The 23,042-nt window shown below is 48.6% G+C and overlaps 1 protein-coding gene across 1 annotated transcript; it reads right to left on the minus strand.

The window, feature by feature from the left end:
• Positions 1 to 1,276: 1,276 nt before the first annotated feature.
• LOC128726306 (CYFIP-related Rac1 interactor B) lies at positions 1,277 to 22,269 on the minus strand. Its single transcript, XM_053820109.1, has 4 exons — positions 22,087 to 22,269; positions 1,933 to 2,196; positions 1,605 to 1,867; positions 1,277 to 1,541 (listed from the first exon to the last, which is right to left on the minus strand). Exons 1-4 carry the CDS (start codon positions 22,267 to 22,269, stop codon positions 1,277 to 1,279), a joined length of 975 nt encoding a protein of 324 aa, XP_053676084.1.
• Positions 22,270 to 23,042: the final 773 nt, after the last annotated feature.

The raw sequence follows: 23,042 nt of genomic DNA on the forward strand, positions 1-23,042 counted from the left end.
TTTTCACCACAAAACAATCCATTCTTGTTCCATCGTCTCTCCTCTCGCTATCTAGAGCACTACTCACTGTTGCCAGCTAGAGCTGTGCCTGCTTTATCCCAAAGCCCTCTAAGCTTCGGGAAATTCTTTTTTACTAATTCGAAGCAGCTGTAGACCCACCATAACTAGCAGAGGGGTTTTCTCTCACTTCTATTTTGCTTATCACACGTTACATATTTTTTCATTTATTATTTTCGCTAACTTCACTTACTTCTCACATTCTCTATCTTTCACTCGCTTTCTTGCTTTCTTATCCACTCACATGCTTTATCGTACATTTACACTTTATAAAGGTGCTACTGAATGGTTTTCTGTTGTTAATTTTATCAGATACCCTTACGTGTCTAGTTAGATAGTTTTATACGTTTGATCGTTTTTAAATTACTAAAAAAATCTTTGTTTATCTCTGTGCGCTTCCACACTGCTTCGCGTTGCCTAATTCTCGCTAGATGTGAGTCTCCTTATCCCCCTGGCAAGGAGGAAAAACGATCGGTGCTTCTACGAGGTTCGGTTTGCCTTCCCTCCGCTTTCAGTCTGCCGTGCGCGCATTCCGATTCCACTCTTAGCCTAGAAGATTTCGTAACATAGGATAAGCCGATTCTAGTCCTTAGTGAGTAACGCGCTGCTGTGCAAAACGAAGTCGGCTAATAAAATAATACAGTCTAACAAACATGGGGCATCTACAATACAAGAATAACACAATGGTAGCAAAAGCAAGGGTAAAGCATCATGTTGGAAGAATTCGAATTCGTTTAAAGGGGGTTGTCGCATGTCCACCGGGTGCATCCGAAGGAAAGTACTAGGGATAAGTAAATTTATCTAGACTAATGTTTGAGTTTCTGTGTACCAGGGGGGGGGGGGGGGGGGGGGAGGTTTGCGTCTGGGTATGTTTCGGTGTGTAGTTATAAATGTGTATTCATAAGTAGATAAAAGATATCATCGTCGCCTCTCTGGCACCGGCCCGTAAAACGGCCCAAAGCACTTGCAGGAAAGCGCACTTGCTTTGCGGGCAGCTTTTCCGAGATAGGTTTAGTCTAACGCGCGTATAAATCGTTGCTTTGGACTAAAAGTTTATCGCCACTGCGCCTTTGAAGCTTCCTTGCTGCACGCACCCGTGCGCGATAGTAGAGTATAGAACAGTGGTAGAAGCAGTAGTGTAATAGGTGCAGTCAGATTTAGCCATCCGATCTCACTGTCGTGCACATTTGCTGCTGTCGACTAACGGTGGTGTTGGTGCTTAGGCAGCGAGTAGATTACGAATATTTTTCGGCGTGTTGTCCTCGTTCAGGTGCTTCGTCGTGTAGCGGAGCGCATTCAGCAGGGGTTCCGCTTTGACGGCCGGTTGCGCTTGCAGCAACCGTACGCATCCTTTGACGTCCACGTGGGCACCACGTGCGAATGCACCAACCGGATGCACGTGGTCGTACAGTATCACCAGCCCGACCATTACTCGTAGCAGCAGCAGGTGCGTCTCTTCGCGTTCAATTTGTGCCAACAGTTTGCTGGAAGAAGCCGAAAAATTCCAATTAAACTTCGATCACTTCTCACGGAAGTCGTGGACTTACGGGTTCTCAAGCATCCTCAGGCACACCTTCGCCATCGTGCCAAGCGTTTCGGTCGTATTGTCGACGTTATCGGAGTTATCCTGCACGAACTTGGACGTCGCCTCGCTCAGGACCTTGAGCATGGGCGTTGCGTGCGCATAAAACAGGGACATCCGATTCGCCAGCTCGGTGCTGATGACCATCTCGTTCGTCTGGTCGAGTCGCTGCCGGCTGGCAATGCGTCTGTAGTAGCTGAAATCGTTCTGTATCGCTGGTGTTTTCATCTGCAACAACAAAAGCGAACGATAAGCATTGATGGGCAAAGGAGTTCCACGTTGGCTTAACCCACCTTGTATTCGTCGAATTTCAACACAAACTCGAGGATTTCTGCCAGCTGCTTCACAAGGGCTTGCTGCGTTTCGAGATGTTGCGTTGGATTAAGCCGACCACCGACCAGCTGGCCAAGCAGCTTCGGTACGATCCGTTCCAGCTCGAGCGAATGTTCGTAGCATCGCTTCAGCTTCTCCACCAGCGGTATCACAATGTTCCAGGCCTTCTCCTGACACTCTGGTGATGGGTCCGCGATGGCTTCCCGTATTTCCTTGCCAGCTCCCTAGTTTAGAAAAGTAAAACAAAAAATAAATCCAATCATTATACATGAAATGGAACATGGAACTCGTGGTATTTCTTACAGGAAGTCAATTATCGTTATTCAAAAACACGTGTTCTTCACCCTCCATCCATTAATGAACCTTGCGGTACGACTAGAGAAGAACCTCACGTTGATCGAACATGTGTCTCGGGATTTTAGCGTACCGGCAGCATGAAACAGAGTGACTACAACTTTCCATAGAAGGCAACTCCTGATGGCGCCGATGGGGACACCTTCTGGGCGCTGAATCCAAGGCAGATTCCAGGCAATTAGAATGGCACAAAAACTCGCCCTCCCATGGCGCCCACATGCCAATGCTTTTTTTAGTGTCATTTTACAAAAAAAATTTATGAAATATCGACGAGAAATAAAAAATCCTCAAAACCGTATCCAACCACAGTGCTTCCATTTCGTAGGACTTTCAGCAGGCGTTAGGCGAAACCTTGAGTTTCACCTCGTTGAACTTTCGATCAACCAACGCACCACGGTTGATGCTTTTTCTTCCCGACAAAAGCAACCCACTCAACCGATCGTTTACCGTGTTTTGCGTGCTGTTCGTCGTTCGCTGGAATCATGCCGACAGGCGATCCGTGTTCTCAAGCGATCGTTGTTTTTTTTTTGCCCTCTAAAGGTACCTATGTCGTAAGCTCGAAGGTGGGAGCCACCCAAACCAAAGATTCACCCCGTATGACAATAGCGCCCCCGTTTATGCTAGCAAAGATTGTGTGTCCCCAAGATGCCGAAAACGGTCACGCAACTATTGGAAGTCTTTGGAAAAGCGCGTAGGCCAAAACTTCGTCACGTGGAGACAGTGCCCTTCCTCTCTATAAGCCGCGGTTGATAGTTGTTACCCATTAACCTTGACTTTAGTCCCTGTCCAACCCCACATCAGCGCTTCTCTCTCTCCGTTACGGTAGGGCTCCCTTATCATTGGCCCTTCCCATTGGCAGCAGCTGGTTCATTGATCGTAGGCCGCGTAATAACTAAATTTATACCGCATTTCCCTACGGTGGGGTTGCGCATGTAAAAATGTGCTGTCGTGCGTCAGAGTTGTCGTTTTTTTCTCCCACTTCCCTTTCTTCATATCGCGCGGTCACACACCACGTCGTGTTCCTAATCGGCCCAAGCAACAGGGTTGTCGAAGTGTAGTAACCGCCATCGGACGGGTGACACGCGCAACATGGGAAGTGCTTCGCGGTTATGCTCCACGACTAGCACACGCAAAGCTTTGGCTCACGCGCTTCCACATCCGGGCGAGGGTTGCTGAGCCATTGCCTTTTTCGGGGACAGATAACGATGGTGGTGTTTCCGACGGTGGCGTAAAGAAGTTGCGCTGTGTTGCGCCCTTCGTATTCGCGAGCACAAACACGCACGCGAGCAGATACGCATGCTGTTGGTTTCATCATTCCAAGCCCTGTTTTAAATGCATCAACAACCATCAACATCGGTTACCGCGTCAATGGTCAGTTGGAGCATTAAACGAGTGATAAGCAAACGCATATTAATGCCCTTCGAAACGAGCAGCGAAAGGATGTCTTCTTCTCCCCCAGACAGCTGCAAACAGTTTTCACACCGAAAAGCATCACGATTTCGCTCGTCTGTCACCGAAGACCGGTGCTTAAATGGTTGCTCCAGGTGATCGTGGTTTATTTCACATCTTTCGCCACGACAGACTCGACCCATTCCCGGGTGGTGGAACTTCGTTACTTCGCATCAACGACTCGCTGCAATCAAGCGGTTAATAGGCCCGCAATCTTCTGTCAAATCCCACGAACGGGCCCGTTTGGGTAGTCGTTTTTCTTCTTAAATTCACCTGATCTAAATGGATTTTGGGGATGGAAAACGACGACGGGTGAACGCCGGCTGTTGAAATAGCTCCAGCTTCGGCGCATCTCTAGCGCATGATTTGGTAACACATTTCGCAGTCGCCATTGGATGTTAAAATAAGCATGAAATGATTATTTAATCGACGCTGGGCGTTCGTTGGTGAAGTGTTTAGATTATTTCCGTCAGATCGATCTGTAAAATAGACAGCCGTCCCGGAATAGCCTGTGGGTAGGGACTTAGCGAGAGCGTCCAAGACGGGTTTCCATCAGGATGCTTCAATGTTTTTCACCATCATTAAACCGACCTACTCTACGGCTTCTCGCGTTTTGCTCACCGTCATCTTTTATTTCTCCTCGAGAGCACACATTTATACAGCAAGCAATGTGCATTCGCAACCATTGGAGTTCACTAGGACCTTGCTCCATGCAGCCAGCTGCAAATTAAATTGCAACGAGAGTTGCTCCTTCTTTTATTCCTTGAAACACGGCACTGTTACGTTTTTCGCTCTCGGCGACGATAACGAAGTGCAGGTGTGTCTGAACCGGATGGCGCTACTTCTGAAGCTGAATGCCTCGGCACGGGGTTAATGTACGCCCGTGCTCATGTAACGAGGAAACGTATCCTTTACGGTGCTTTTGTTTCGTAACGTGTCGACCAAGGAGGTACTTCAAGAGATCGGGCCCGTATCGTCGAGCCTGGGATTCAATTTTCCGCTAAGGACAAACCTGCAGGTAGGCTTTCGCAATATTCCGCAGCTCTCTTTTGCGACAGGATACACGGTTCCGAAAGGGGCGCGTTGGGCACACATTTTACATCCCACGTGCAAAAAGGGGTTTTATTGTGCCGGCCCTGCACCAAAGGACCAAAGTAGGACACGTGACAATGTTTCGACACACCGAACGTACCCCCTGCAGACTCGTTTATCTCAAGCCCCCGTGTGAGAAAGCCGCAGAGAGTGGTGGCATTTTATCGTGGAAATAAAACGCCGCGTCTCCTCGATCCTTCGAGGGCTGACGCGCTTTTCACCGGCCTATGGGGTGAGTTTTGAAGCAGAACTCAATGGTACGTGTGGTTCTAACTTTAGACGTGACCCAGACAGTCTGTTTCGCTGCTTCATTGGACCGGAATTTAAACATCGCTTATCTGCACTATATCTACTGGTTTAGTTCGACATACAAAAATTATCGATGGGAAGAGAGAAAACCACATGTAGGAAGAAAAAAAAACCCTACTATCGCAAAAAAGCTTCCAATGTATGCGGTAAGCAACTTTGTTGGAGATAACACCCAAACCAGTTTATCAGATGTTCTATCTACCCAGTGGTTATCGCCACTGGGTGAGTCAATCGCACCATACCCAGTAAGCTCTAAAGTAAGGAATAAAACCACCACCACTGCCCGGGAAGGTTGGTCATAGTGGACATAGTAGCGAAGAAGTTCGCCTTTCTTTCGCGCGAAGGTACGGTCACAAACGACGACTTTGGAAATGCTTCTGCGATCGCATGCTTCATGGAAATTAAGCGAAAGAAATATGGGGAGAAAAAAAACCCTTCCCGCTAGCCATTCGATACGGCACACAAAGTGTACGCAATCGTTTCTATCGCTTCCTTAAAACGATTGATAGATATGCAGACCAACGGCCAAGCGTTCTGCCTTCCGTACGGCGATTTTCCATTTTCGTGTCTGTAAGCACACGTCGCTTCTACTTCCTTTTTTTTTACTTCTTGTGAAGTCTTTGCTTCGCAGCGAAAAGCTCCACCGGGAGACGTTGGTTTGGCACGCAGGCAGGAAACGATCGCGACCAACCGAATGGAACACGCAGCAGCAATTCCTACAGTCCACCGGTGAAAAGTTGCCTTTCTTTAATAGCTTTTATTTCTATTCTTCACGGGCAGGCGTCCGAGTGGGGAGTGCGCCCTTTTTTTTCGTATTCATGCTCCACGGATTTCGTTGGGAGGGCCAGCCCCTTGGCTGTCTCGTACGTAATCGGATTAGGTAAATTGTTTGTGCGATACCGTTCGATGATTGGGCTCAACACCCAGCACACACCTTAGCCTGGTAGACCGGCTAATTACCTCTAGCGCAACGCAATTGCCCATGCAAAACCGTATCCGCAGCAGCGCGGTTTCCATTTATGCCTTCCGTCCAGAAGGGCAAAGCCAGCCAAGTGAGAGATTAATTATGCGCGCAAACTAAAACGGCCTTCCAATTTCCGAATAATTTACCATCGAGCACTCTCTGAACCGTTAAACGTGGGGTGGGTTCTAATTCACACACACGCACAGACACTCGGGTGCTATTTTTCACCCATTCCTAATAGTACCTCCAGGCGATGCGCACATTTAATCGCCTTATTAGCGTCTCTTTATCGAATTAAGCCGCACCGATGACAACGTTTACGGTAGAGCTGCTCTTTTTCGAATAAATCACACCAGACCCAGGCCTTCGCCAGGCATTAGGCTCATAAATCATACAACGTGCCCTAGCTGAAGGAAAGGCCGAATAATTATGCCACAATGTTTGTCATCTCGCCAAAAAAGCTTCACGTCACTGGCCATCGTCATGGCTGTCAGCGCAAATCGTCAAATTCCTCAATTAAAAGTACCACATCGTCGGTGTCACAGGTCCACAAACCCGATGAAATCAGCACCCGGTGCACAAGCGGGTCTGTAAAACGAGCATGTGTATTAATAAATCATGTTTTCTTCACCGCTGCTGCTGGGTTGGTCGCGAAAGGAAAGCGGTCCCGATGGCAGGCGCCTAGTTCTGCTCGGGGTGATTTCGCATTCGCATCGAAAAATACATGTCGTGGAGGATTCGTTCTCGTGCCACACGTTAAGCAAAATTCCGTATGGAAATTTCACCACAGGGAGGTTTTTCTTTCCCTTGATCGTCGTTGAGCGCTAGGACACATGCGGCAGGCTAGTCTTCCGTGCAAGGCATTCAAACGAAACGCGACACACGATCGCGGTGTAGAAAAACGAGTTTTGAGAACTCCCTCCTCAGTTGCTCGGTTTCACTGGTGATCCAACTGAGGTAGATCTCGCACTCCGAATGCAACTCCCGCCCGTTCAAGGGATGCACATACGATTGTATTTTATGCACGCTCGGGTAGCTCAAACGAACGATGCATCAATGCAAGGAATACCGACACCAGCGGGTGGTTGGTTAGGTTCTCTGTTAGGCATTAACTTCTTTCTTTTTTTTGTTGTATTTCTGCACACTCGCGCGCGTGCTGATGATACGCGCTAATGGGGACGATGGCATAGAACGCAACAGGAGCAAGAAGATGCCGAACAGAATCGGTGCACATTAATGTGGCTCCGACCGGGAGCCAGTCAACCGTTGGGGGTTGGTTTGCCCTTCCCAAGATACATAATTAATTATTTAATCAACATGCATAGGGCCTCCACACTGCCTTTGCCGTGAATGGTTCTTTCAAGCCCGGCTAGCGACGCGGCCCACTTCTAGGCCCTACTACTCCTGCTGATGAGTATGCACTCGAGCATGAAAATAAATCAGCACCGCATGAAGGCGCTTGCACTTGAGAGTGGTGAACACAACAACAAAAAAAACCCCAACCACATATACAAATCTAAAGAAGAACACGCTTTCAACAGATCGCAACCAGCTCCTTCGGGCGGTTTCGGGCAGGCAAACTGGATTCCTTTCTCGCTGCTCACACGTAACACGTATCATGTGTTACACCCGGTTTTACACCCTTCCCTAGGGACCGTTAGGGGTGGATTTGATTGATTGATTGGTCAGACAATCAATTGGCCGGCTGAACGGGTTGGAAGATTTGTGTTCGATGAGATGAAGCGTACGATTCGCGATCTGCTTTTGATGGTTCGCGGTTGGCAGATAAATTAAAGCTAAAACGATTACTCACAGCGTGTTGGCACGGGCGCGAATCAAAGCGCGATAAATCGATTGAGCGAAAGAAATTAATTCTAGCCCCGAACGGCCGTGTATTTGGCGTGGAATTTAGGTATCGAACGTGATCCCGAGCATTGTTCGAGGCATCCAGGATAGCACGTGTTGCATTTCATGTACATGCTTCAAACATGTACAGTACAAACAGCAGCCGATGCTTCTGGTGGGCGTTATAGACTGATAGCAAAAACCTCCCCCGTAAATGAGCTTAAAAACAGTGGCGTATCGTATGGCCGGGTAATAAATAAAACCCATAAGTCAACGGGTGCAGACGAGCTGCTGAAATGTGATCCTGTGGTGCGCGCCAGTGCCTGTCTCTCGTCCTTTCGCACGTCCAGTCGTCCCCGAAGGCTATATGAGACCCCATTTTCAGCCTACGATTTTACCAAACATTCCGTGATGCAAACCAGCAAACCTGATCGGTGCTGAAGCGCATTTTGTCGTTTCGCACACTAACGAAACAAAGCCCTAACGCACCAACCGACTCCAGCAAATTGCTGCCAACAGATTGGTGGGAGGCAGATTGCGTTATCGGGTTCACCAACAACTCAACTCAACCCCTTTTGCCGGTGGTGAAACGCATTCAGTGAGGGGTTGACGATGCTGCGAGACCGTCGGGGGAGGTTTATGAAAATGACCTTGTCCGGGAGGGCGCAAGCGGTCGCAAATTGAACCGCAAACCGACCGGGCTTGTCACAGCACGATGAAGACAATTTGCTCCATTCCGTGACGATGCCAATGGAACCCGTCAATTGCAGCCGGAGCGTGATTCTGTGACGCGATTCTCCAGACTGCGCCGTTTAGCGACATCACCGGCACTTCCTAGCATCATCTGTTTCTTTAGAGTGGGTTTGGCTTACCTAGAAACAAGGCGAGAGAGATAGAAACCAAAAAAAAAAAGAACAAATGCTAGCTAAATGAAGCATTCCAACGTAAGCTAACTGGGTCACAGCGTGCACTCGAGACAGATGGCAGTATCAGGCCACGAATGACGGTGGATAAAAGTTCATAGTTTACATTATAGATAAGGCAGCTTTCTTCGTGGCTGGGTCGAGTGACTGGCAGGCAACGGCGCGGAAAAAAAAAAACAAAGAAAAAGGGCCACCGAGGGATGATGACGATGCGCCAAGAACCGGCGATAAAACACCAGCATTGTATGCACTCCAGGGGACCACCGGCCGATTGTTTTACTTTTATTTTCTTTCGCTCACTTTCGTTAAAAATAAAGTACAGCTCCAAAATGGGTACGATCGATGCGATGTAATAGTAAGCGAACGTGCAGGGTAAACTTTTTCATCCCAGCGTGTGCGTTTTCCATTCGAGAACGGAGCATATCTTGGTCCTTGGCGTGATGCACACGCCGCAGGTCTCCTGAGAAGAAATGCATTTGACAGGTGCCTGGTCGGTGCAACGGTTGGCACGTGTTTTCTCAGGAGAGAAGCACGTGAGTTGGAAATTTTCCGATCATCATCTAGAAGCGCGATAGGTCCCAGAGGGAGTGCAAAGCAGTCAAGTGGCTGGAACAGGAACGAAACATTTGTCGCTTATCGTCATCCCCGGGTTAACCGGTGTGCCAGCAGTTCCATCGGTGTGTGAAAAAGGCTGTGTGTGGGTTATTGTCATGCTCACAACTCGTTCCTTCCAGAATCTCATTGGGGGATGTCCTATTTTTGGTACGATGTTGTGTTAAAAATAGTACCCATTGGTTGGTTAATACAGCATCAATTTTTCAGCCCCCAATCTGCCGTTCGCTTGCCGATCTACGGTCTCGCAGCGAATGGGTTTGTTTTGCTTTCGTCCTTTCTCACCACACACTCCAGGTGTGCAGGAACGTCCGCTGGGGTTCTATTTAATAATAAGGCGGCAAAAATTGCCATCCCATTTACCATCAGAGTGTCATCAGCAGACGGAATGGCCTTGGGTGTGCGAAAAGTCTGAACGGTGGAAGCCGATGACAAAAAAAAAGGTGAAGATGTTCCGGGTAAAGAAGGGACTGCTTTTGTCGGCAAATTGGATCCTGCTGCATTCGCCTACAGGTGTGACTCGCCCAAAACCCTCGGGGGAAATTCGAAGCAATGGAATCGCGCACCCCGTCGTCCAAAAACCTCGACGGTGAACGGACCGAGAGAAGATTAAGATGTGCTTGCTATTCATTAAGGATTCAGAAGCCCCAAATCGTGGTGGTGCTTCGTTCGTTCGTTTGTTCACCGAAAATAGGCACCGAGGGGAGCAAACACAAACACCGTGAAGCGGAGCATGATGAATCTCTTTGCCCTACTTAAAGGGGACGTTCTAAAGTCGCTTTCGAAAAAGGAAAAATGCCTTTGGATTTCAAATAGCACTCCCGCGCTCGTTCGACTGCTTTTCACAGGATGTAAAGCGGATTCACTGACGTTCGCGCGTCATTGGAATGCAAAAGGATACTTAACTGCTGCTTTTTTTTTGTTCTATTCGTGCTCTTTGCTTTTCAATCCCACGAACTTGCGAAGAGTGAAACGTGAAGATAACTCCGCTTCGCTCTACAATTCGCTGGAGCGTAATGATATCAAAACTTTTCGCCGTTGCCCTAGGGCAGGAACGATTTCTTTGGCTATTGCAACCGATATTTAACCGAGGTTATTGCGACTTTCGTTCTCAATCTCTCCACCAATGGAAGACGCAGTTCATCGGCCCAAAATGTTTGCTTCAATTTTTCAAACATTTCCCAGCTGGCCCGGCTGCATATATTGTGATTGGTTTCTGTTTGCGCTGCAAATCACCATTTTTATAAACCATTCCCATCGTACCGGCAGCAAGCGTACTGGCAAGCAATTGCGTTCTACCACGGCACACAGCGCAATATTTGCTTTCCACTCGAATGCGGCACTATTTGCCACAGTCCGATTGGCCGTTCGAATGCCGCCCAGCCCGGAGTTCGAGATCTGCGAGCAGCTGTTCGGTAGTAGCGCCACGACACCATCCCAATAGCGCCCCAGTACATGGACCCGTGCGATTGGCGTGTGTGAGTGCGTCGTGTTCATTTTCGATGCCACTGCTGACCCACATGCGGGCGCACCCACCCACAATTCCAATGAGAAGAAACCGACCAACCCACCCGAAAAGGGCACCCGGCCCAGTTCGTCGTTTTCGCACGTGAATAACGGAAGCAAGTGAAACAACCTTACCTGGTTTAGGGGTTGCTTAGGTGCGCGATCATGTCAATGATGCGGCAGTAAAGGTTTTTGCCGCAATCGTAGCACGTTTTGTGTGCACCACCTATTTTGGCCACCCGCTACGCTACGGTGGCGCTAAAAATTATTTAAGCGTTTAAGAAATGTTGCTGCCCCTGCCACAGAAATAGCTGAAATTATGCTGCGTGAACCCAGCGACCCCCTTCAACTGCAACCGGTATTTCCGCCGCCTGGGGTCACAACTTCCGGTGGTGGAATGAACCCCACCATGCTCGCCCGTTCGAAGGCATTTACAAAGGCTGTAGGGGCTTTTACTTTTAACTGAACATAATTTTCCACTCGACTATATCCTCGACGCGTGTTGTGTCGGGGGATGGAGAGAGCAAGAGAGAAAGAGACGTTAAATAGCCCAAGAACACGAACGGTCTCTAGCGAGGATGGGGCAACAAAAAAAAGGGTTGTCCGTGGGCACGCGATTGGCATAAATTTTTGCTCCCTTCAAAGCATTTCCTTTCGGGCGAAGCGTCCTCGTTGGTTGGTCCTTTCTTTGATGAGAGATTCGTTTTGGTTCTAGCTTTTTTTATGCTGTTGCAAAAAAGACTAAAAGCAGTACAAAAAGAAATGAGCTGCCGCAGAGGGGGGTTTCGAAACATGGGCTCGCTCAGGTTCACAATCCACCTGAATTTGTGCCAAGGAACACAGCACAAGGATTGACAGGCGGATGTCCTGCGGCGTGACAGAGCGAATGGGACCTACCATCACGCTGGGGAACAAATTCGTGCCTTAGGAACTCAATGTGAAACACATGTTCGCTCGACACAAATTTCTCCGAAAACTCGTCACCGGGTCAATGATTAAAGTTGACCTTCACTGATGGGAAACAGACATGCCAAACATTGTCACTTCAGCGTCCGAGAGGGCTCGAAAAGGACGTCCTTCGGTGTTGTGCGTTCGTTGGACTGTGGGCCTTCGAGGAACGAAGATTGTCACATTTCTCTCTAACCCAACACCGACAACGAGGATGCCACGAAGGTCAACTAGATAATGGAAGGCTTGGAACTGCCATCTCCCTTGGGTTTTAGAGATTTTCCCCGCCATTCGAAGACCCGCATGATCGAAGGGAAACTCACGATAAGAGGCTATTATTGATGCGGCCTCAGAATTCCATATCGTGCAGGCATTGATGGCATCATTTGACTATTAATCCGCTACAATATAATTCATTCCAAAGCAGCTTTTGGGGCCTCATTTTGTTGTCGAAAAACTTTATCGCAGGGCCGAGAATGCGTCATCAAAACTGCGCCACCAACGACACAAAGGGAAAGGGCACAGATTGATTCGTGGCCGGTCGGTTTGTGGAGGAATTAAATTGTGGTGCGATGCATCCAATTGTCCCAATTTCGGCCCACTCAACCGCAAAGCCTGTCCAACGCTCTCTGCTCTTCGTGTGCATGGTTGCGTGATCGCGGAACTGGTGGTTGAACTTCAATTAAGAACCTGACAATCAGATCGTCACCTCCTGCATTCCGTTCCTTGTTTCGAGCAGCGTCGAGTTTTAGAACTCTCTAAAATTAACTCCACGCTCCTCCGAAGCACCATGTCGCGTGTCCACATTGGCACTCGCTTCACCCCCATTGGGAGGTTGTACACGTGCAAGCAGGTGGAAAACGCCACCCCATTGTCATCGTTTCCGCTGCAGTTTACGTCCACTGCAGTTGCAGTCGATGTGCACAAAAAAGGGGGCGCTTTTTTGTTTTCGTCTCCATTTCTCTCTTGGCACTTTTAGGTGTCCGATTTCAAGACCCGATTCACCCCCCGAGTTTGTCAACCCCCAACGGTGTGCCGAATAGCGAAAGCATTAGCTGCCAATAGAACACAAACACGCACAACTTTTACGACCCCTAACAAAATGGCACACCTAACGCGACCGGTCGCTCTGGGCCCTACATATCAGCCAAAAGAATTTTGCAACATTCCACCTCGAAAGGGAACCAGCGTGCCCAGGGTGTGTTTGTCTGAGAAGGTATTTCGCGCTTAGCCTTGGCTTACAAACCAAAACCCTCACCCGAGTCGGCGAGAGCAACTGCAACTTTGGTGCGGCACGGAAATGGAAGTGAACGACGGGTACATGCACCTTGTATTTAACCTCTGACACACCAAGGCTGTTGTTGGTGCTGCCGCAGTTCCGATTACATAATTTCTGAACCCTCACCGTAAGGGTGCTCAGGGGGAGCCAATCCTCCAAGCCTCCAATTGCAAACACATCGCCTGCGAATCGGACGTCTCAGGGCGAACGTTTCGGAAAGGCACCGTGTGCTTGAAAAGAGAAATTAACTTTCTTCGCTGGACGGGTGGTTTTCCCGGGCCATCACTTCCAGAACATTAGAGAATAAGGGCTCGGAGGCGATGTAGAAAACTTCTTGCAGCAAGTAAGCACTGCAATCGGCCTGCATGCGCGATAATTAAGCTTATGAAACTTCACCCGGTGAATCATTAGCTATCATCATAGCCTTTGTTTGTGATGCTAGTTTTCGCGTTCAGCGGTGTGAATGGCTAAACCTGGTGCGAGTGAAAGGAATCTCGTCGAGGGGACTAACAGTGACTCATGGCCGCTGACGGACAACCGATCCGGGGCGGCTTTATTTATTAACACAACAGCGAGCAAGAGCGGTAGCATCACACCACGGCGGCCTGACTGCGATCTGTCGTCATCGGTGCGCGTTCTATCGGGTTTTATTTTGAGACATTGAAGTTTTCCCGCACATCCGGGAAGGCGTGAGGGCGCTTGTCTTTTGAGTGTCTTTTTTTGTGTGTGCTGCCAAATAAATAGATCCATATTTATGGCCCACACGAAGCAGGAGGTCTCTGAGTGTCCGCGAAGGAAGGGTTTTAGCTGCTTTGATGAAGTTACACGCACGCACTAAAAAACACGGTGACAGATCGAAAGTCTGTACCGCGGCAAAACCCACAGAAAGAAACAGAAGTAGTAAGCATTAATTTAAGCAATGACGTCGGTGGATTGACATCCATAAAATCGGGAAACACTTAGCCAAGGGAAATTTGCACTCCGTTCCACAAGGGAATGATGCCTTTGGAACGAGGCACTTAGTTGCACAAAATTGACAACTCACTGCTAAAGGCTGTCAAAAGCGCAGCGTGTTGTTTAAAACCGCCCGATATTTGTGCACCGTAATGTGGCGCGAAAAATGAACTCACTTAAGGCAAGCGAGCTACGGCGATACAAACTGGTTTTGCAATTTGCACCCGGCTGCTCTTAATTTACGGCATTCGATGAATTTCCGCACAGTGTGCTTGAACGAACGAACCCCGCACAAAAGGGCACAAAGTTGCCGGGGCGAGTTGGAAATAATTCTTTTTTTTTGTATTGTTGTTGCTCGTCTATTTCCTGGCCCCAAAACTGAATGGTATTTCCCTCCCCCCATCGAAGCGAAGGAAAATTATGTTTCCTTTCCAAGTTTTCGCCACCGCCACTGTCCAGAACAATCGCTAGACTTTCCCTACGAATGGTCAAACCTTTTCCAATCGAGCCATACCCGGCGGCTCCACAGGATTCGGGCAGGTCTTTGTTTTCGCTTTTGGGGTAAAAACGGAGCAAGAAGTCCTCGGGAAAACCGAAGCTACTTCGTCCTTCGGCCAGTTGCCAGGGACAACGCTGGCTGGCTAGCTTACTGAGGGAAAATTTCCCGATCGATTTTAAGTAGGTCAGTTACACCGAACTCCGTTAGGAGAGTCGCTCCTGCCCAACACGTCGTCGGTCCTTGGGGGGAAGAAATCGTCGTTCCGACGCACCATCTGGTTCGCAAAATGTGCAACGTGAAGCTAAGGTACATGGTGCATGGCAAAATTACAAGCCACAACAACATTCGCAGCTACTTTCAAGCTTCGTTGTTTGCTTCTTTCTTCGCTTACTGCACGCATTCGAAAAGCGGGCGGTTTTCGAAGGAAGTGATAAACGATCACCTACACGGGTGTGTGTGCTTGGGAGGAGGGATGGGATGGATTGATGCACAAACACACGGTGCTTAGAATGCACGCGTTTCGCTTGCCTGCCCGGCCAGGCCAGAGAGCCAATTTATTTCATCGCATTTACGCGACACTTCGTCCCATTCGTTGGCTCTGGTGCATCACAGCCACGGTTTGGTCGTGTTGTTGGGAGGGTGAAAAAAAGGAGGTGTTGTCTTCTTGTTACAACGCCCGTTCCACAAGCGAAAGGGTAGCACGTTGCGTTGCGAACGTAATCCGGAAGTGCGATGGCCGCACAATGGCGTCACAATAATAACGACGATCATCAACCGGAAGAGCGCTCGCCTATAGATCGTCTAGCCGGTGGAGCTTGGGCGAAGAGAGGTGGTTTGAACAAGCGGAATGAAGACGCATGCGTATCGCTTTCGTAACGCATTTCGGTTGGTCGATTGAATCATACCACATGTAGGCGAAATTCACCGTCCATTTCGGATGGAAAAGTACTGGAATTTTCCACAACCTCAAGATTTCCAATCATCCAGGCACTCGGTTGGTGTACGCTTGAGTAATGCCACGAGGGCTTTACATGACACGAACATGACAACATGCTCATCACAAACGGCCACTTGAAGGATGCTCAAGGACACCTCGCAGTGGGATAACCTCCAGTGCATCCGCTTGTCGATCACGTCTCGTGAATGGGCGAACGGAGCTTGGTTGCTGATAATGGTTTGCGGCAGGATTTTTGCCGACTCGCAGCACATAATCGGAACCTGCCAAATTCAGCCCCGTGTCTGGAGAGAAATCATCGTCCCGACGTGATAACACGTACGATTCGACAAGACAAGCGCTCGGAGTTGGGCGCTTTTGTTTCGTGCGATGGGCGAAAAGATGAAAAGGGAACCATGTAAAGGACGTGTTAGCATAATTTTGCATAGCTCACCACCCAGTGGCGGGCCGGCTGGGAGTGAGTTTCTTTATCCTGCTTCGACGGAGGGACGTTACAAAAAGGAACAAGACTTTAGGGCACTAAACTGACCAACAACGGCACCGAAGGACGTGCTGGAAGGAAGCAAAAGGTCCGTCGCAATTTCCACACCGCGTGCAAACGATCGATGAATAAAAATGAGACGGAAGTGTATCGCAACCCTGTGGGTGCTGTAATGCAAGGGTTGCATATCTGTGCCACGAGGACAAAGAAAGAAACGCATTCTTATTCCTTTCCAGGCAATTACGTGAGGCTGCAGATCCGTGGGACCGCAATACGGACGCTGGGTTTCAATTAAGTGCCTAGACATTCGCCACAAACACGTCGCGAGAAGCGTTGGCGTTTGGTAGCAAATTCCGATAGGTAAAGCAATCCTTCTAAACAGCATGCCAAAAAAGGAAAAAAATAACGCGCCTTCCGTTATCGACGATAGCAAGCAAAAGTGAGCCTTCGTTTCCGCGTAAATATTTTAATCAACGCACGATCAACAACAACTTAGACCGCCTCGCGAACAAACACGCGAACGCAAGGCAGACAGGGATGAGTCATCCGGCGAGAGTACATTTTTGGTTCGTGTTCGTCTTCTTTGGGCTGCCCTTCTACTTTAATTCAATTTGATACACCGCGAACGACTCATTCCCGTCGAACCGTTTGGATGTCAATTTCCGCCCTGTGGCATGTTCCTTGGAACGGCGCGACGACTCATTCCTTCCGAGGAGTGAAGTCCAGCAAAAGGTTGACCAGAGGATGGTTGCAAATCAACACACGCATCGAGCGCGATTTGGTACGCATAAGAAAGCAACCGAATGAACGGGGTGGCTCCCATACTTTGTTTCTTGTCCTCGCGCGATAACCAAAATGGCATAGGAAAATTGAAGCTAAATTTGATACCAAATTAAATTGAATTATTCGTACCCTCCTGCAACCGTAGAGCACACATAAAGGGGGTTAAGGGGTGGTTCGCATACATGACGCACCCCCAAAGAAGGGTGTGTACTAACGCGACACACGGAAAGGCGCTCGAAAGGACGAAAAAGGCGTTCCATAAATCCATCCGGACGATAAACGACGAGGTTCCATAATTTCACTCTTCATTCTCGCGCCAACGAGGCAGTTTGTATGCCAATTGTCACTGGGACACGCGTGTTGACACAAAAAATGGAAGTATGGAAAAGCGATTCGAAAGTGCAACGGAGAGAGGGGGAGTTTTTACTTTTTATCCTGGAAAAAAAGTGACAACGCTTCACTTTCTACAGCCCGCCCTTAAACAGGAAATGATCCATCGAACGTCAGCGACAACACATGGATGATTGTGGGTTTTGCAATGCGAACGTACATCTGCAGATATGCGAACATAATTAAGCGATGACATCGTTGAAGCAAACAACCCCACAAGTAGTCTCTCTCGTGCTCGAGCTTGGCCTGCGATTTCGCAGAAGCCGTCCCTTTGCCATGTTGCTTTATCGCCGCGATTGGGGACGTTATCGCTGAGTTTATTTAAACCTTCATGGCGAAGTCGAACGGTGATATACCGTGTTTAGAAAATCGTAAGCAAAACTGTCCCTTAAAGGTGAAGGAAGCACCGCATTAAAGGGCGCGAAACGACATCCACGTTTTTGCGAATTCCCAGCTCCTCGGCCAGCTGCATGTTTGCTGATTTTACGGCTGATAAAGAAAACAATTAAAAATACCCTAAAATTGCATGCTTCTGTTGTGGCCGAGGAGCGTTCGATCCGAAAAAAATCCATGTGGCCGGATCATTGAAAAAGGGCCTGCGCCTGCGCACGACAACAACGGCGATTGTTTTTCCAGCCTTATCTTATCTTATTCTCCCTCTCCGCAACGCGATGGCGAATCATTTTGCTATCGTTTTTTTTGCTTGTAAAATGGGGGTTTGTTTTGCCTTCAGGTGTTTCATGGTTTAGTGCACGCAAAATATCGTCACGATTGAATCAAAGGGCAATCAGATTTGGCGCAAGTGTGGTGCTGGATTACGTAAAGGCCGTTTAGCTGCGGTGCGGAAGTGTTGTTTGGTTTGTTTTAGCTATGCTTCAAACTAAATAAACGTTAATTTCGTACAACATTCGAGCCGTGCGTAGATGAAGCAACATTCGATAAGGCTTCGACACTCGCCTCCGGCATCGGACATTAATAAAAAAACATCTTCCCACAAACAGACACGATAATCATCAGCCAAATCATCGATCACTAACCGGTCTTGTGCCAACTTCCGCGTATCGGCACGTTCGAAAATAGAACCATTTAACTACGGGCTTGCTGGTTCAGCGAGAGAACACATTCATGAAAAATGGGGTCAAATTTAATGGCCATCACTCTGCAGCCATCCGTCGAGCGGGATGAAAAAAAGAGGTGACGAAAGGCACAATGGATGGTGGAAATGGTGCAAGGATTTTCCTTCCGAACCGAATGCCTGTTTTCGGAAGGAAACGAAATAGATACGCGCGTGGTTACGCCGGTAAAGTTCTCTCTGTTTGGGTGGCTTAAATAAGAAAAAGGGCACGCGTCTTCTGGCTGAGACGGCCGTCGAAGGGCAATCCAACCACCAAAATCATGTTTCACGCCTCGGGTTCTATTGCCAGCCCGGGTGGAGTAAATGTAGTTTAAAGAAAAAGGGAAAAAACGCAGCGCCAATCGGTTCTGAGATACCGACCTGGGCGAGATTATTTCTAGCTTAACCGTACGCCTGGCTGAGGGGCCTATCATCGACACCCTTTTGTGGGGGAGGAGTGTGGTTCTTGCTTTTCCAAAAATATTGTGAAATAACGGCAGCCCAGTGTTTGTTGAAACCCGCCGCTGCCGCCGCCCAAATGATCGTTTCCGTGGAAATGCGCACTTGGAAAGTGAGAGCGGAAAATAACCACAACATCTCGGTGTAATCGGCAGCATGAAAAAGCTAAAAAAAAAGAAAAATAATGCCCACACCCGGTGTGCGATCGTTTCTACTGGGGGTTTTTGTACTTAAAATCTCATTACACAGCCAAATTGGTTTAAAAGTAAAGAAATCTCACCCGGATTACCGTCAAAGCGGCACACGGCTGCTCGAATGGAGAAAGCAGCCGAAACATTTCCATTCTTGAACACGAGATAGAGCTCACTTATCTGTGGCTGTGTGGGTGGGAAAATGGGCGGGAAGGGGCCCAAAAAAATCACGATGGCTTCCTTTCCCGAGACACGATAATTATTGCAGATGCAGGTGAGCTCACATTTCCCCCGAGTGCGATGCGTAATTGCGACGCAGTGTCCTGGGCGTTAATTACGCGAGGCCACGATTTGGCCACGGTGCCGGAAAAGAAAATGCTCAATTTTACACACACAAAAAACGCCGCTGGGAGGAGATTTTGCGGAAGAAAAGCCATTAAAAAAATGAAACATGTACCGCCACAGAGACTCTGTTTTGACGGAACAAATAATCACAAAGGCGGGCGACACACACACACACACACACACACAACACACGTACACGCTCAAGAGCGATTTCCGTTTCGGCATCTTTAGCAGGCCGGGAAAATGCGACGCGTTCGTACGCAGATATGAGCAGTTTTTTCTGCTGTTGGTTCAGCCTCGAGACTCCGACTTTTATTAGCCTACTTTGTTCTCTTATTTCGGTGCTTTTCATTTCGCCCTCCAGCCGCCCAAAAAAGAAAAAAAAGACCATCAGAGAGGGAAAATGTTTCACTTTTCCTCTTCTCACGCGCGCGCGTTGTTTTATTTTTCCGCTCCTCTCTTTTGCAACGGAGAAAGTGAAAAACACCTTTTTGCTTAGTGGCCCATTGTTTGGTTAATATTTAGTTAATTACATCAATCGCGCCCAAACATAGGAGCATAATCCGCCGGGCGGCATGACGCAATTCGACCAGCCCAGACAACCCACGGGGTTTCGCTCTAATGGGTTAACGGTGGGAGTTTCGATTTGTGGAAAATCGTCACTTCACGGTGGTTTATTTTTTCGGTAATTAAAACCCGTTTTCTCGAAGCACGCGTTCCGTGGAAGGGTGGAAACAAAAAAAAATGCTACTGATGGGCCACTTCCGAAGATCCCTCAAACAGGCCCCCTTTGATTCGTCCTGCACCACGATCGAACGGTTCTAATAATGGTTCAATCTGCACGCGAGCTGGTAAAAGCCGTGTGTGTATCAAGTTTCGGCCATCTCCCTTTTTGGGTTTTTGTTTTCGCCAGCTTTCCTCCACACGAAATCAAACCTCCATTAGCTAAATGGCCAGAGGGTGGCAGCTTCTTGAAGTAACGGGAAAGACGGCCAGCTTTCGAGCAAGATGGGAAACAAAAGGATCCCAAAATTGATTCACCGTCGAGGCAGGCAAATCGAAACGAACTGGCTCGATAGACCGCTGGCTTATCGAATTTGGCGTTTCGGACAACAAAACAGCTCCATTAGCGCATCATCACACCGGTTCCCTTTGGAAATTGGGGGCCAAAAAAAAGGCCGATCAATATAATCATCCCTCTTGGAGGGGAGGCACAAAAAAAAAAACAACCCCCAAAAGCACACGTACAGCTGGGTGTAATTCCGCGATTGATCGGCAAAGCGCAAGCGAATGATAAATGGCGTCTTACTTTCACCTTGCGTGGAAGGAATCGGACGGAAATCCATGCGTTTTGATGGCTGTATCTCTTTCGATGCCAGCTGGCTGCATCTAGTTAACCCACAATTCCGAATTTTCAGTCTCCCATTCGCGCGGCACGCGTGAGGAAGAAAACCCGCGAGTTCATTCTCGTTTCCCGTTAGCCTTGAAAATTGGAGACCTGTTTTTTCGCGCGCTCTCTCTCTCTCTCTCTCTCTCTCTCTCTCTCTACCTCTCTTGTATGTCCATTTTCCTCGTTCGCCAATTAATTTCTCATCCCGAAACGTGCTTTCCCAAACTCGATGGCACGCACGTTCCGTTGTGGGGTTGGCGATGTTAGATAACGGTTGCGAACATCCTCTCCTTCGAGGGATAGGCTAATGTTGTGCATAAATTAGAGCACAAACACATGGGGAGCATGCTGAATTCCGTTATTAGTATCTGGTCAAAAGATCGGCAAAGTGTAAGGACTTGCACACAAACGCATATCGAAAAGGCCCCACTAAAGGACATTTCGATGCATTAAAGCATCGTTATGGGTGTGTGCGAATTGATGTGACGATAAGTGGATTATTTACAGATTAATCATGCTCGCCTTCCTAGCAGAAATCCTCCCCTTTCCACCAAGAGATGGGAAAACTCACAGCTCACTCGGATCAATAGGAGTCGCCTGCCAGCGAGCAAAAAGCGTACCCTTCTAAGGACGAACAAAACAAACAAAAAAATGGGATGTCGCATAAAACAGAGTCCTCCCAACTTCTGTTGCGCTCGCTCGAGATGAAGGTTAACAGGGACACCCATCGGTCACGCACACGAGCACACACACACGCCCAGAGAGGGGTAAATAAAACCTTATCTGCCACCCTCTCGATGGGTTAAACGCACAGAACAAAAGTGGCACAAGTTCACACGCCACCAACACTTCGTCCTTCGGCACATTCGCTGTTCTCTCTCCCGCTGGAAGGGCACCACTTTTTTCGTCCTTTGTTTATGTGGTGGAGGTCCTGCATTCGGTTTATCGTAGAAACAAAAAAAAAAACAAACGAAAAAGGAACCCTGCGTGTGTGATAAGGGCAGCTTGAAAAGCATGTGGCTCTCCCAGGACCATTTTGGGGTAGGTTTGATCCGTCTGTCCTTTCTCATTTGTATCGAGCACTCTCTCTCTCTCTCTCTCTTTCTCTCGTTCTCTCTCTTTTTTTGAGGGTTGATGGTGCAGCTTCCTGCAGCAATTTCCCAGCGCGTGCCTTGCACAATCGAAAGCTTCTTGCGAGGGGCCAACACGGGGCACAGGACCTCCTCCTGTGGCGGATGGCAGGATTCACAAGGATTCATAAACAATGCCTACCTTGTAACACTGGATTTCATCGAGGACGATCTCGGACTGGCGCAGGACATGGTCCACCTCCTCGTACACCTCCCGCTCCAGGTCGGTTGGGGCGGCATTCTCGAAATCGAGAAACACGTCGTACGTTTTCGGCGTGCAGCAGGTTGATTCATCCCGGGCCAGCAGGCTCAGCAGCTTTCCCATGACTCACCGTAACCGCGTCTCGTGCTCGGTCAACGAATTATTTCACCCCTTTTTTTTTTGGTTACACTCCAGCACCACACGTCCGGAATTACGTCCACGCACAAACGGACACACACACACGCACGTACGCACGCAACCGCTGACCACGGGTCACGGGGTTACAGACGGGTTGCTGCGTTGTTAAGGACACGCGAATCCGCGCTGTGTTGTTTGGAGCTAAGGAAGAGCTCTAATATTACGACGCTTTCCTGCTGCGAGGATTGCAAGGATCCCTGGGAGAAATGCACTTCTATTTTTTCTTTTCCCTCACCGAGCACAACTTTCAACGCCTACTGCCACCCGGGGGTGGGGTACACTTTTTTTTTGTTTGCCTCACGCAATCACTTGACTTGGCCCCGTGATTAGTGATAAGAAGCAACGAAGAAGCCAGCAAACGAGAGAACGCAACCGCAAACACTTGGTTCACTTCGCTCGAGCAGGGCCAGGCGAGTATCGGTAAACATTGGGCACTTTTCCGCCTGCTGGGAAGTAGATTTTCAAACGCCGCACGACCTTTTTGTTTTCCACAAACTGCCGCAAAATGCCTAGCGTCGCCTTGTCGATGCACTGTGGCGTGGTGTGGGCGCGCGAGATTAAATTGCAGCGGTTGGTGCTGTGCCTTCGCAACCGTGTTTTCCTTTTACGAAGCTGCTTCTCCGCTTTTTTGTGCACGAATGAGGGAAAAATAAATGATGGCAAAAAACACATACCGTCGTTTTGACAGTGGTCAATGA

Source organism: Anopheles nili, chromosome 3 (genome assembly GCF_943737925.1).
Source record: "Anopheles nili chromosome 3, idAnoNiliSN_F5_01, whole genome shotgun sequence".
In the NCBI taxonomy this organism is placed as follows: domain Eukaryota; kingdom Metazoa; phylum Arthropoda; class Insecta; order Diptera; family Culicidae; genus Anopheles; species Anopheles nili.

What these genes read in the sequence shown, in the direction of transcription:
- LOC128726306 (XM_053820109.1), bottom strand. Translation starts at nt 22,269, where the DNA reads ATGGGAAAGCTGCTGAGCCTGCTGGCCCGGGATGAATCAACCTGCTGC. An exon ending in ATGAAATCCAGTGTTACAAG is followed by an intron (nt 2,197 to 22,086) that starts GTAGGCATTGTT and finishes TTTCTAAACTAG; the next exon opens with GGAGCTGGCAAGGAAATACG. An exon ending in CTGAGGATGCTTGAGAACCC is followed by an intron (nt 1,542 to 1,604) that starts GTAAGTCCACGA and finishes GGCTTCTTCCAG; the next exon opens with CAAACTGTTGGCACAAATTG.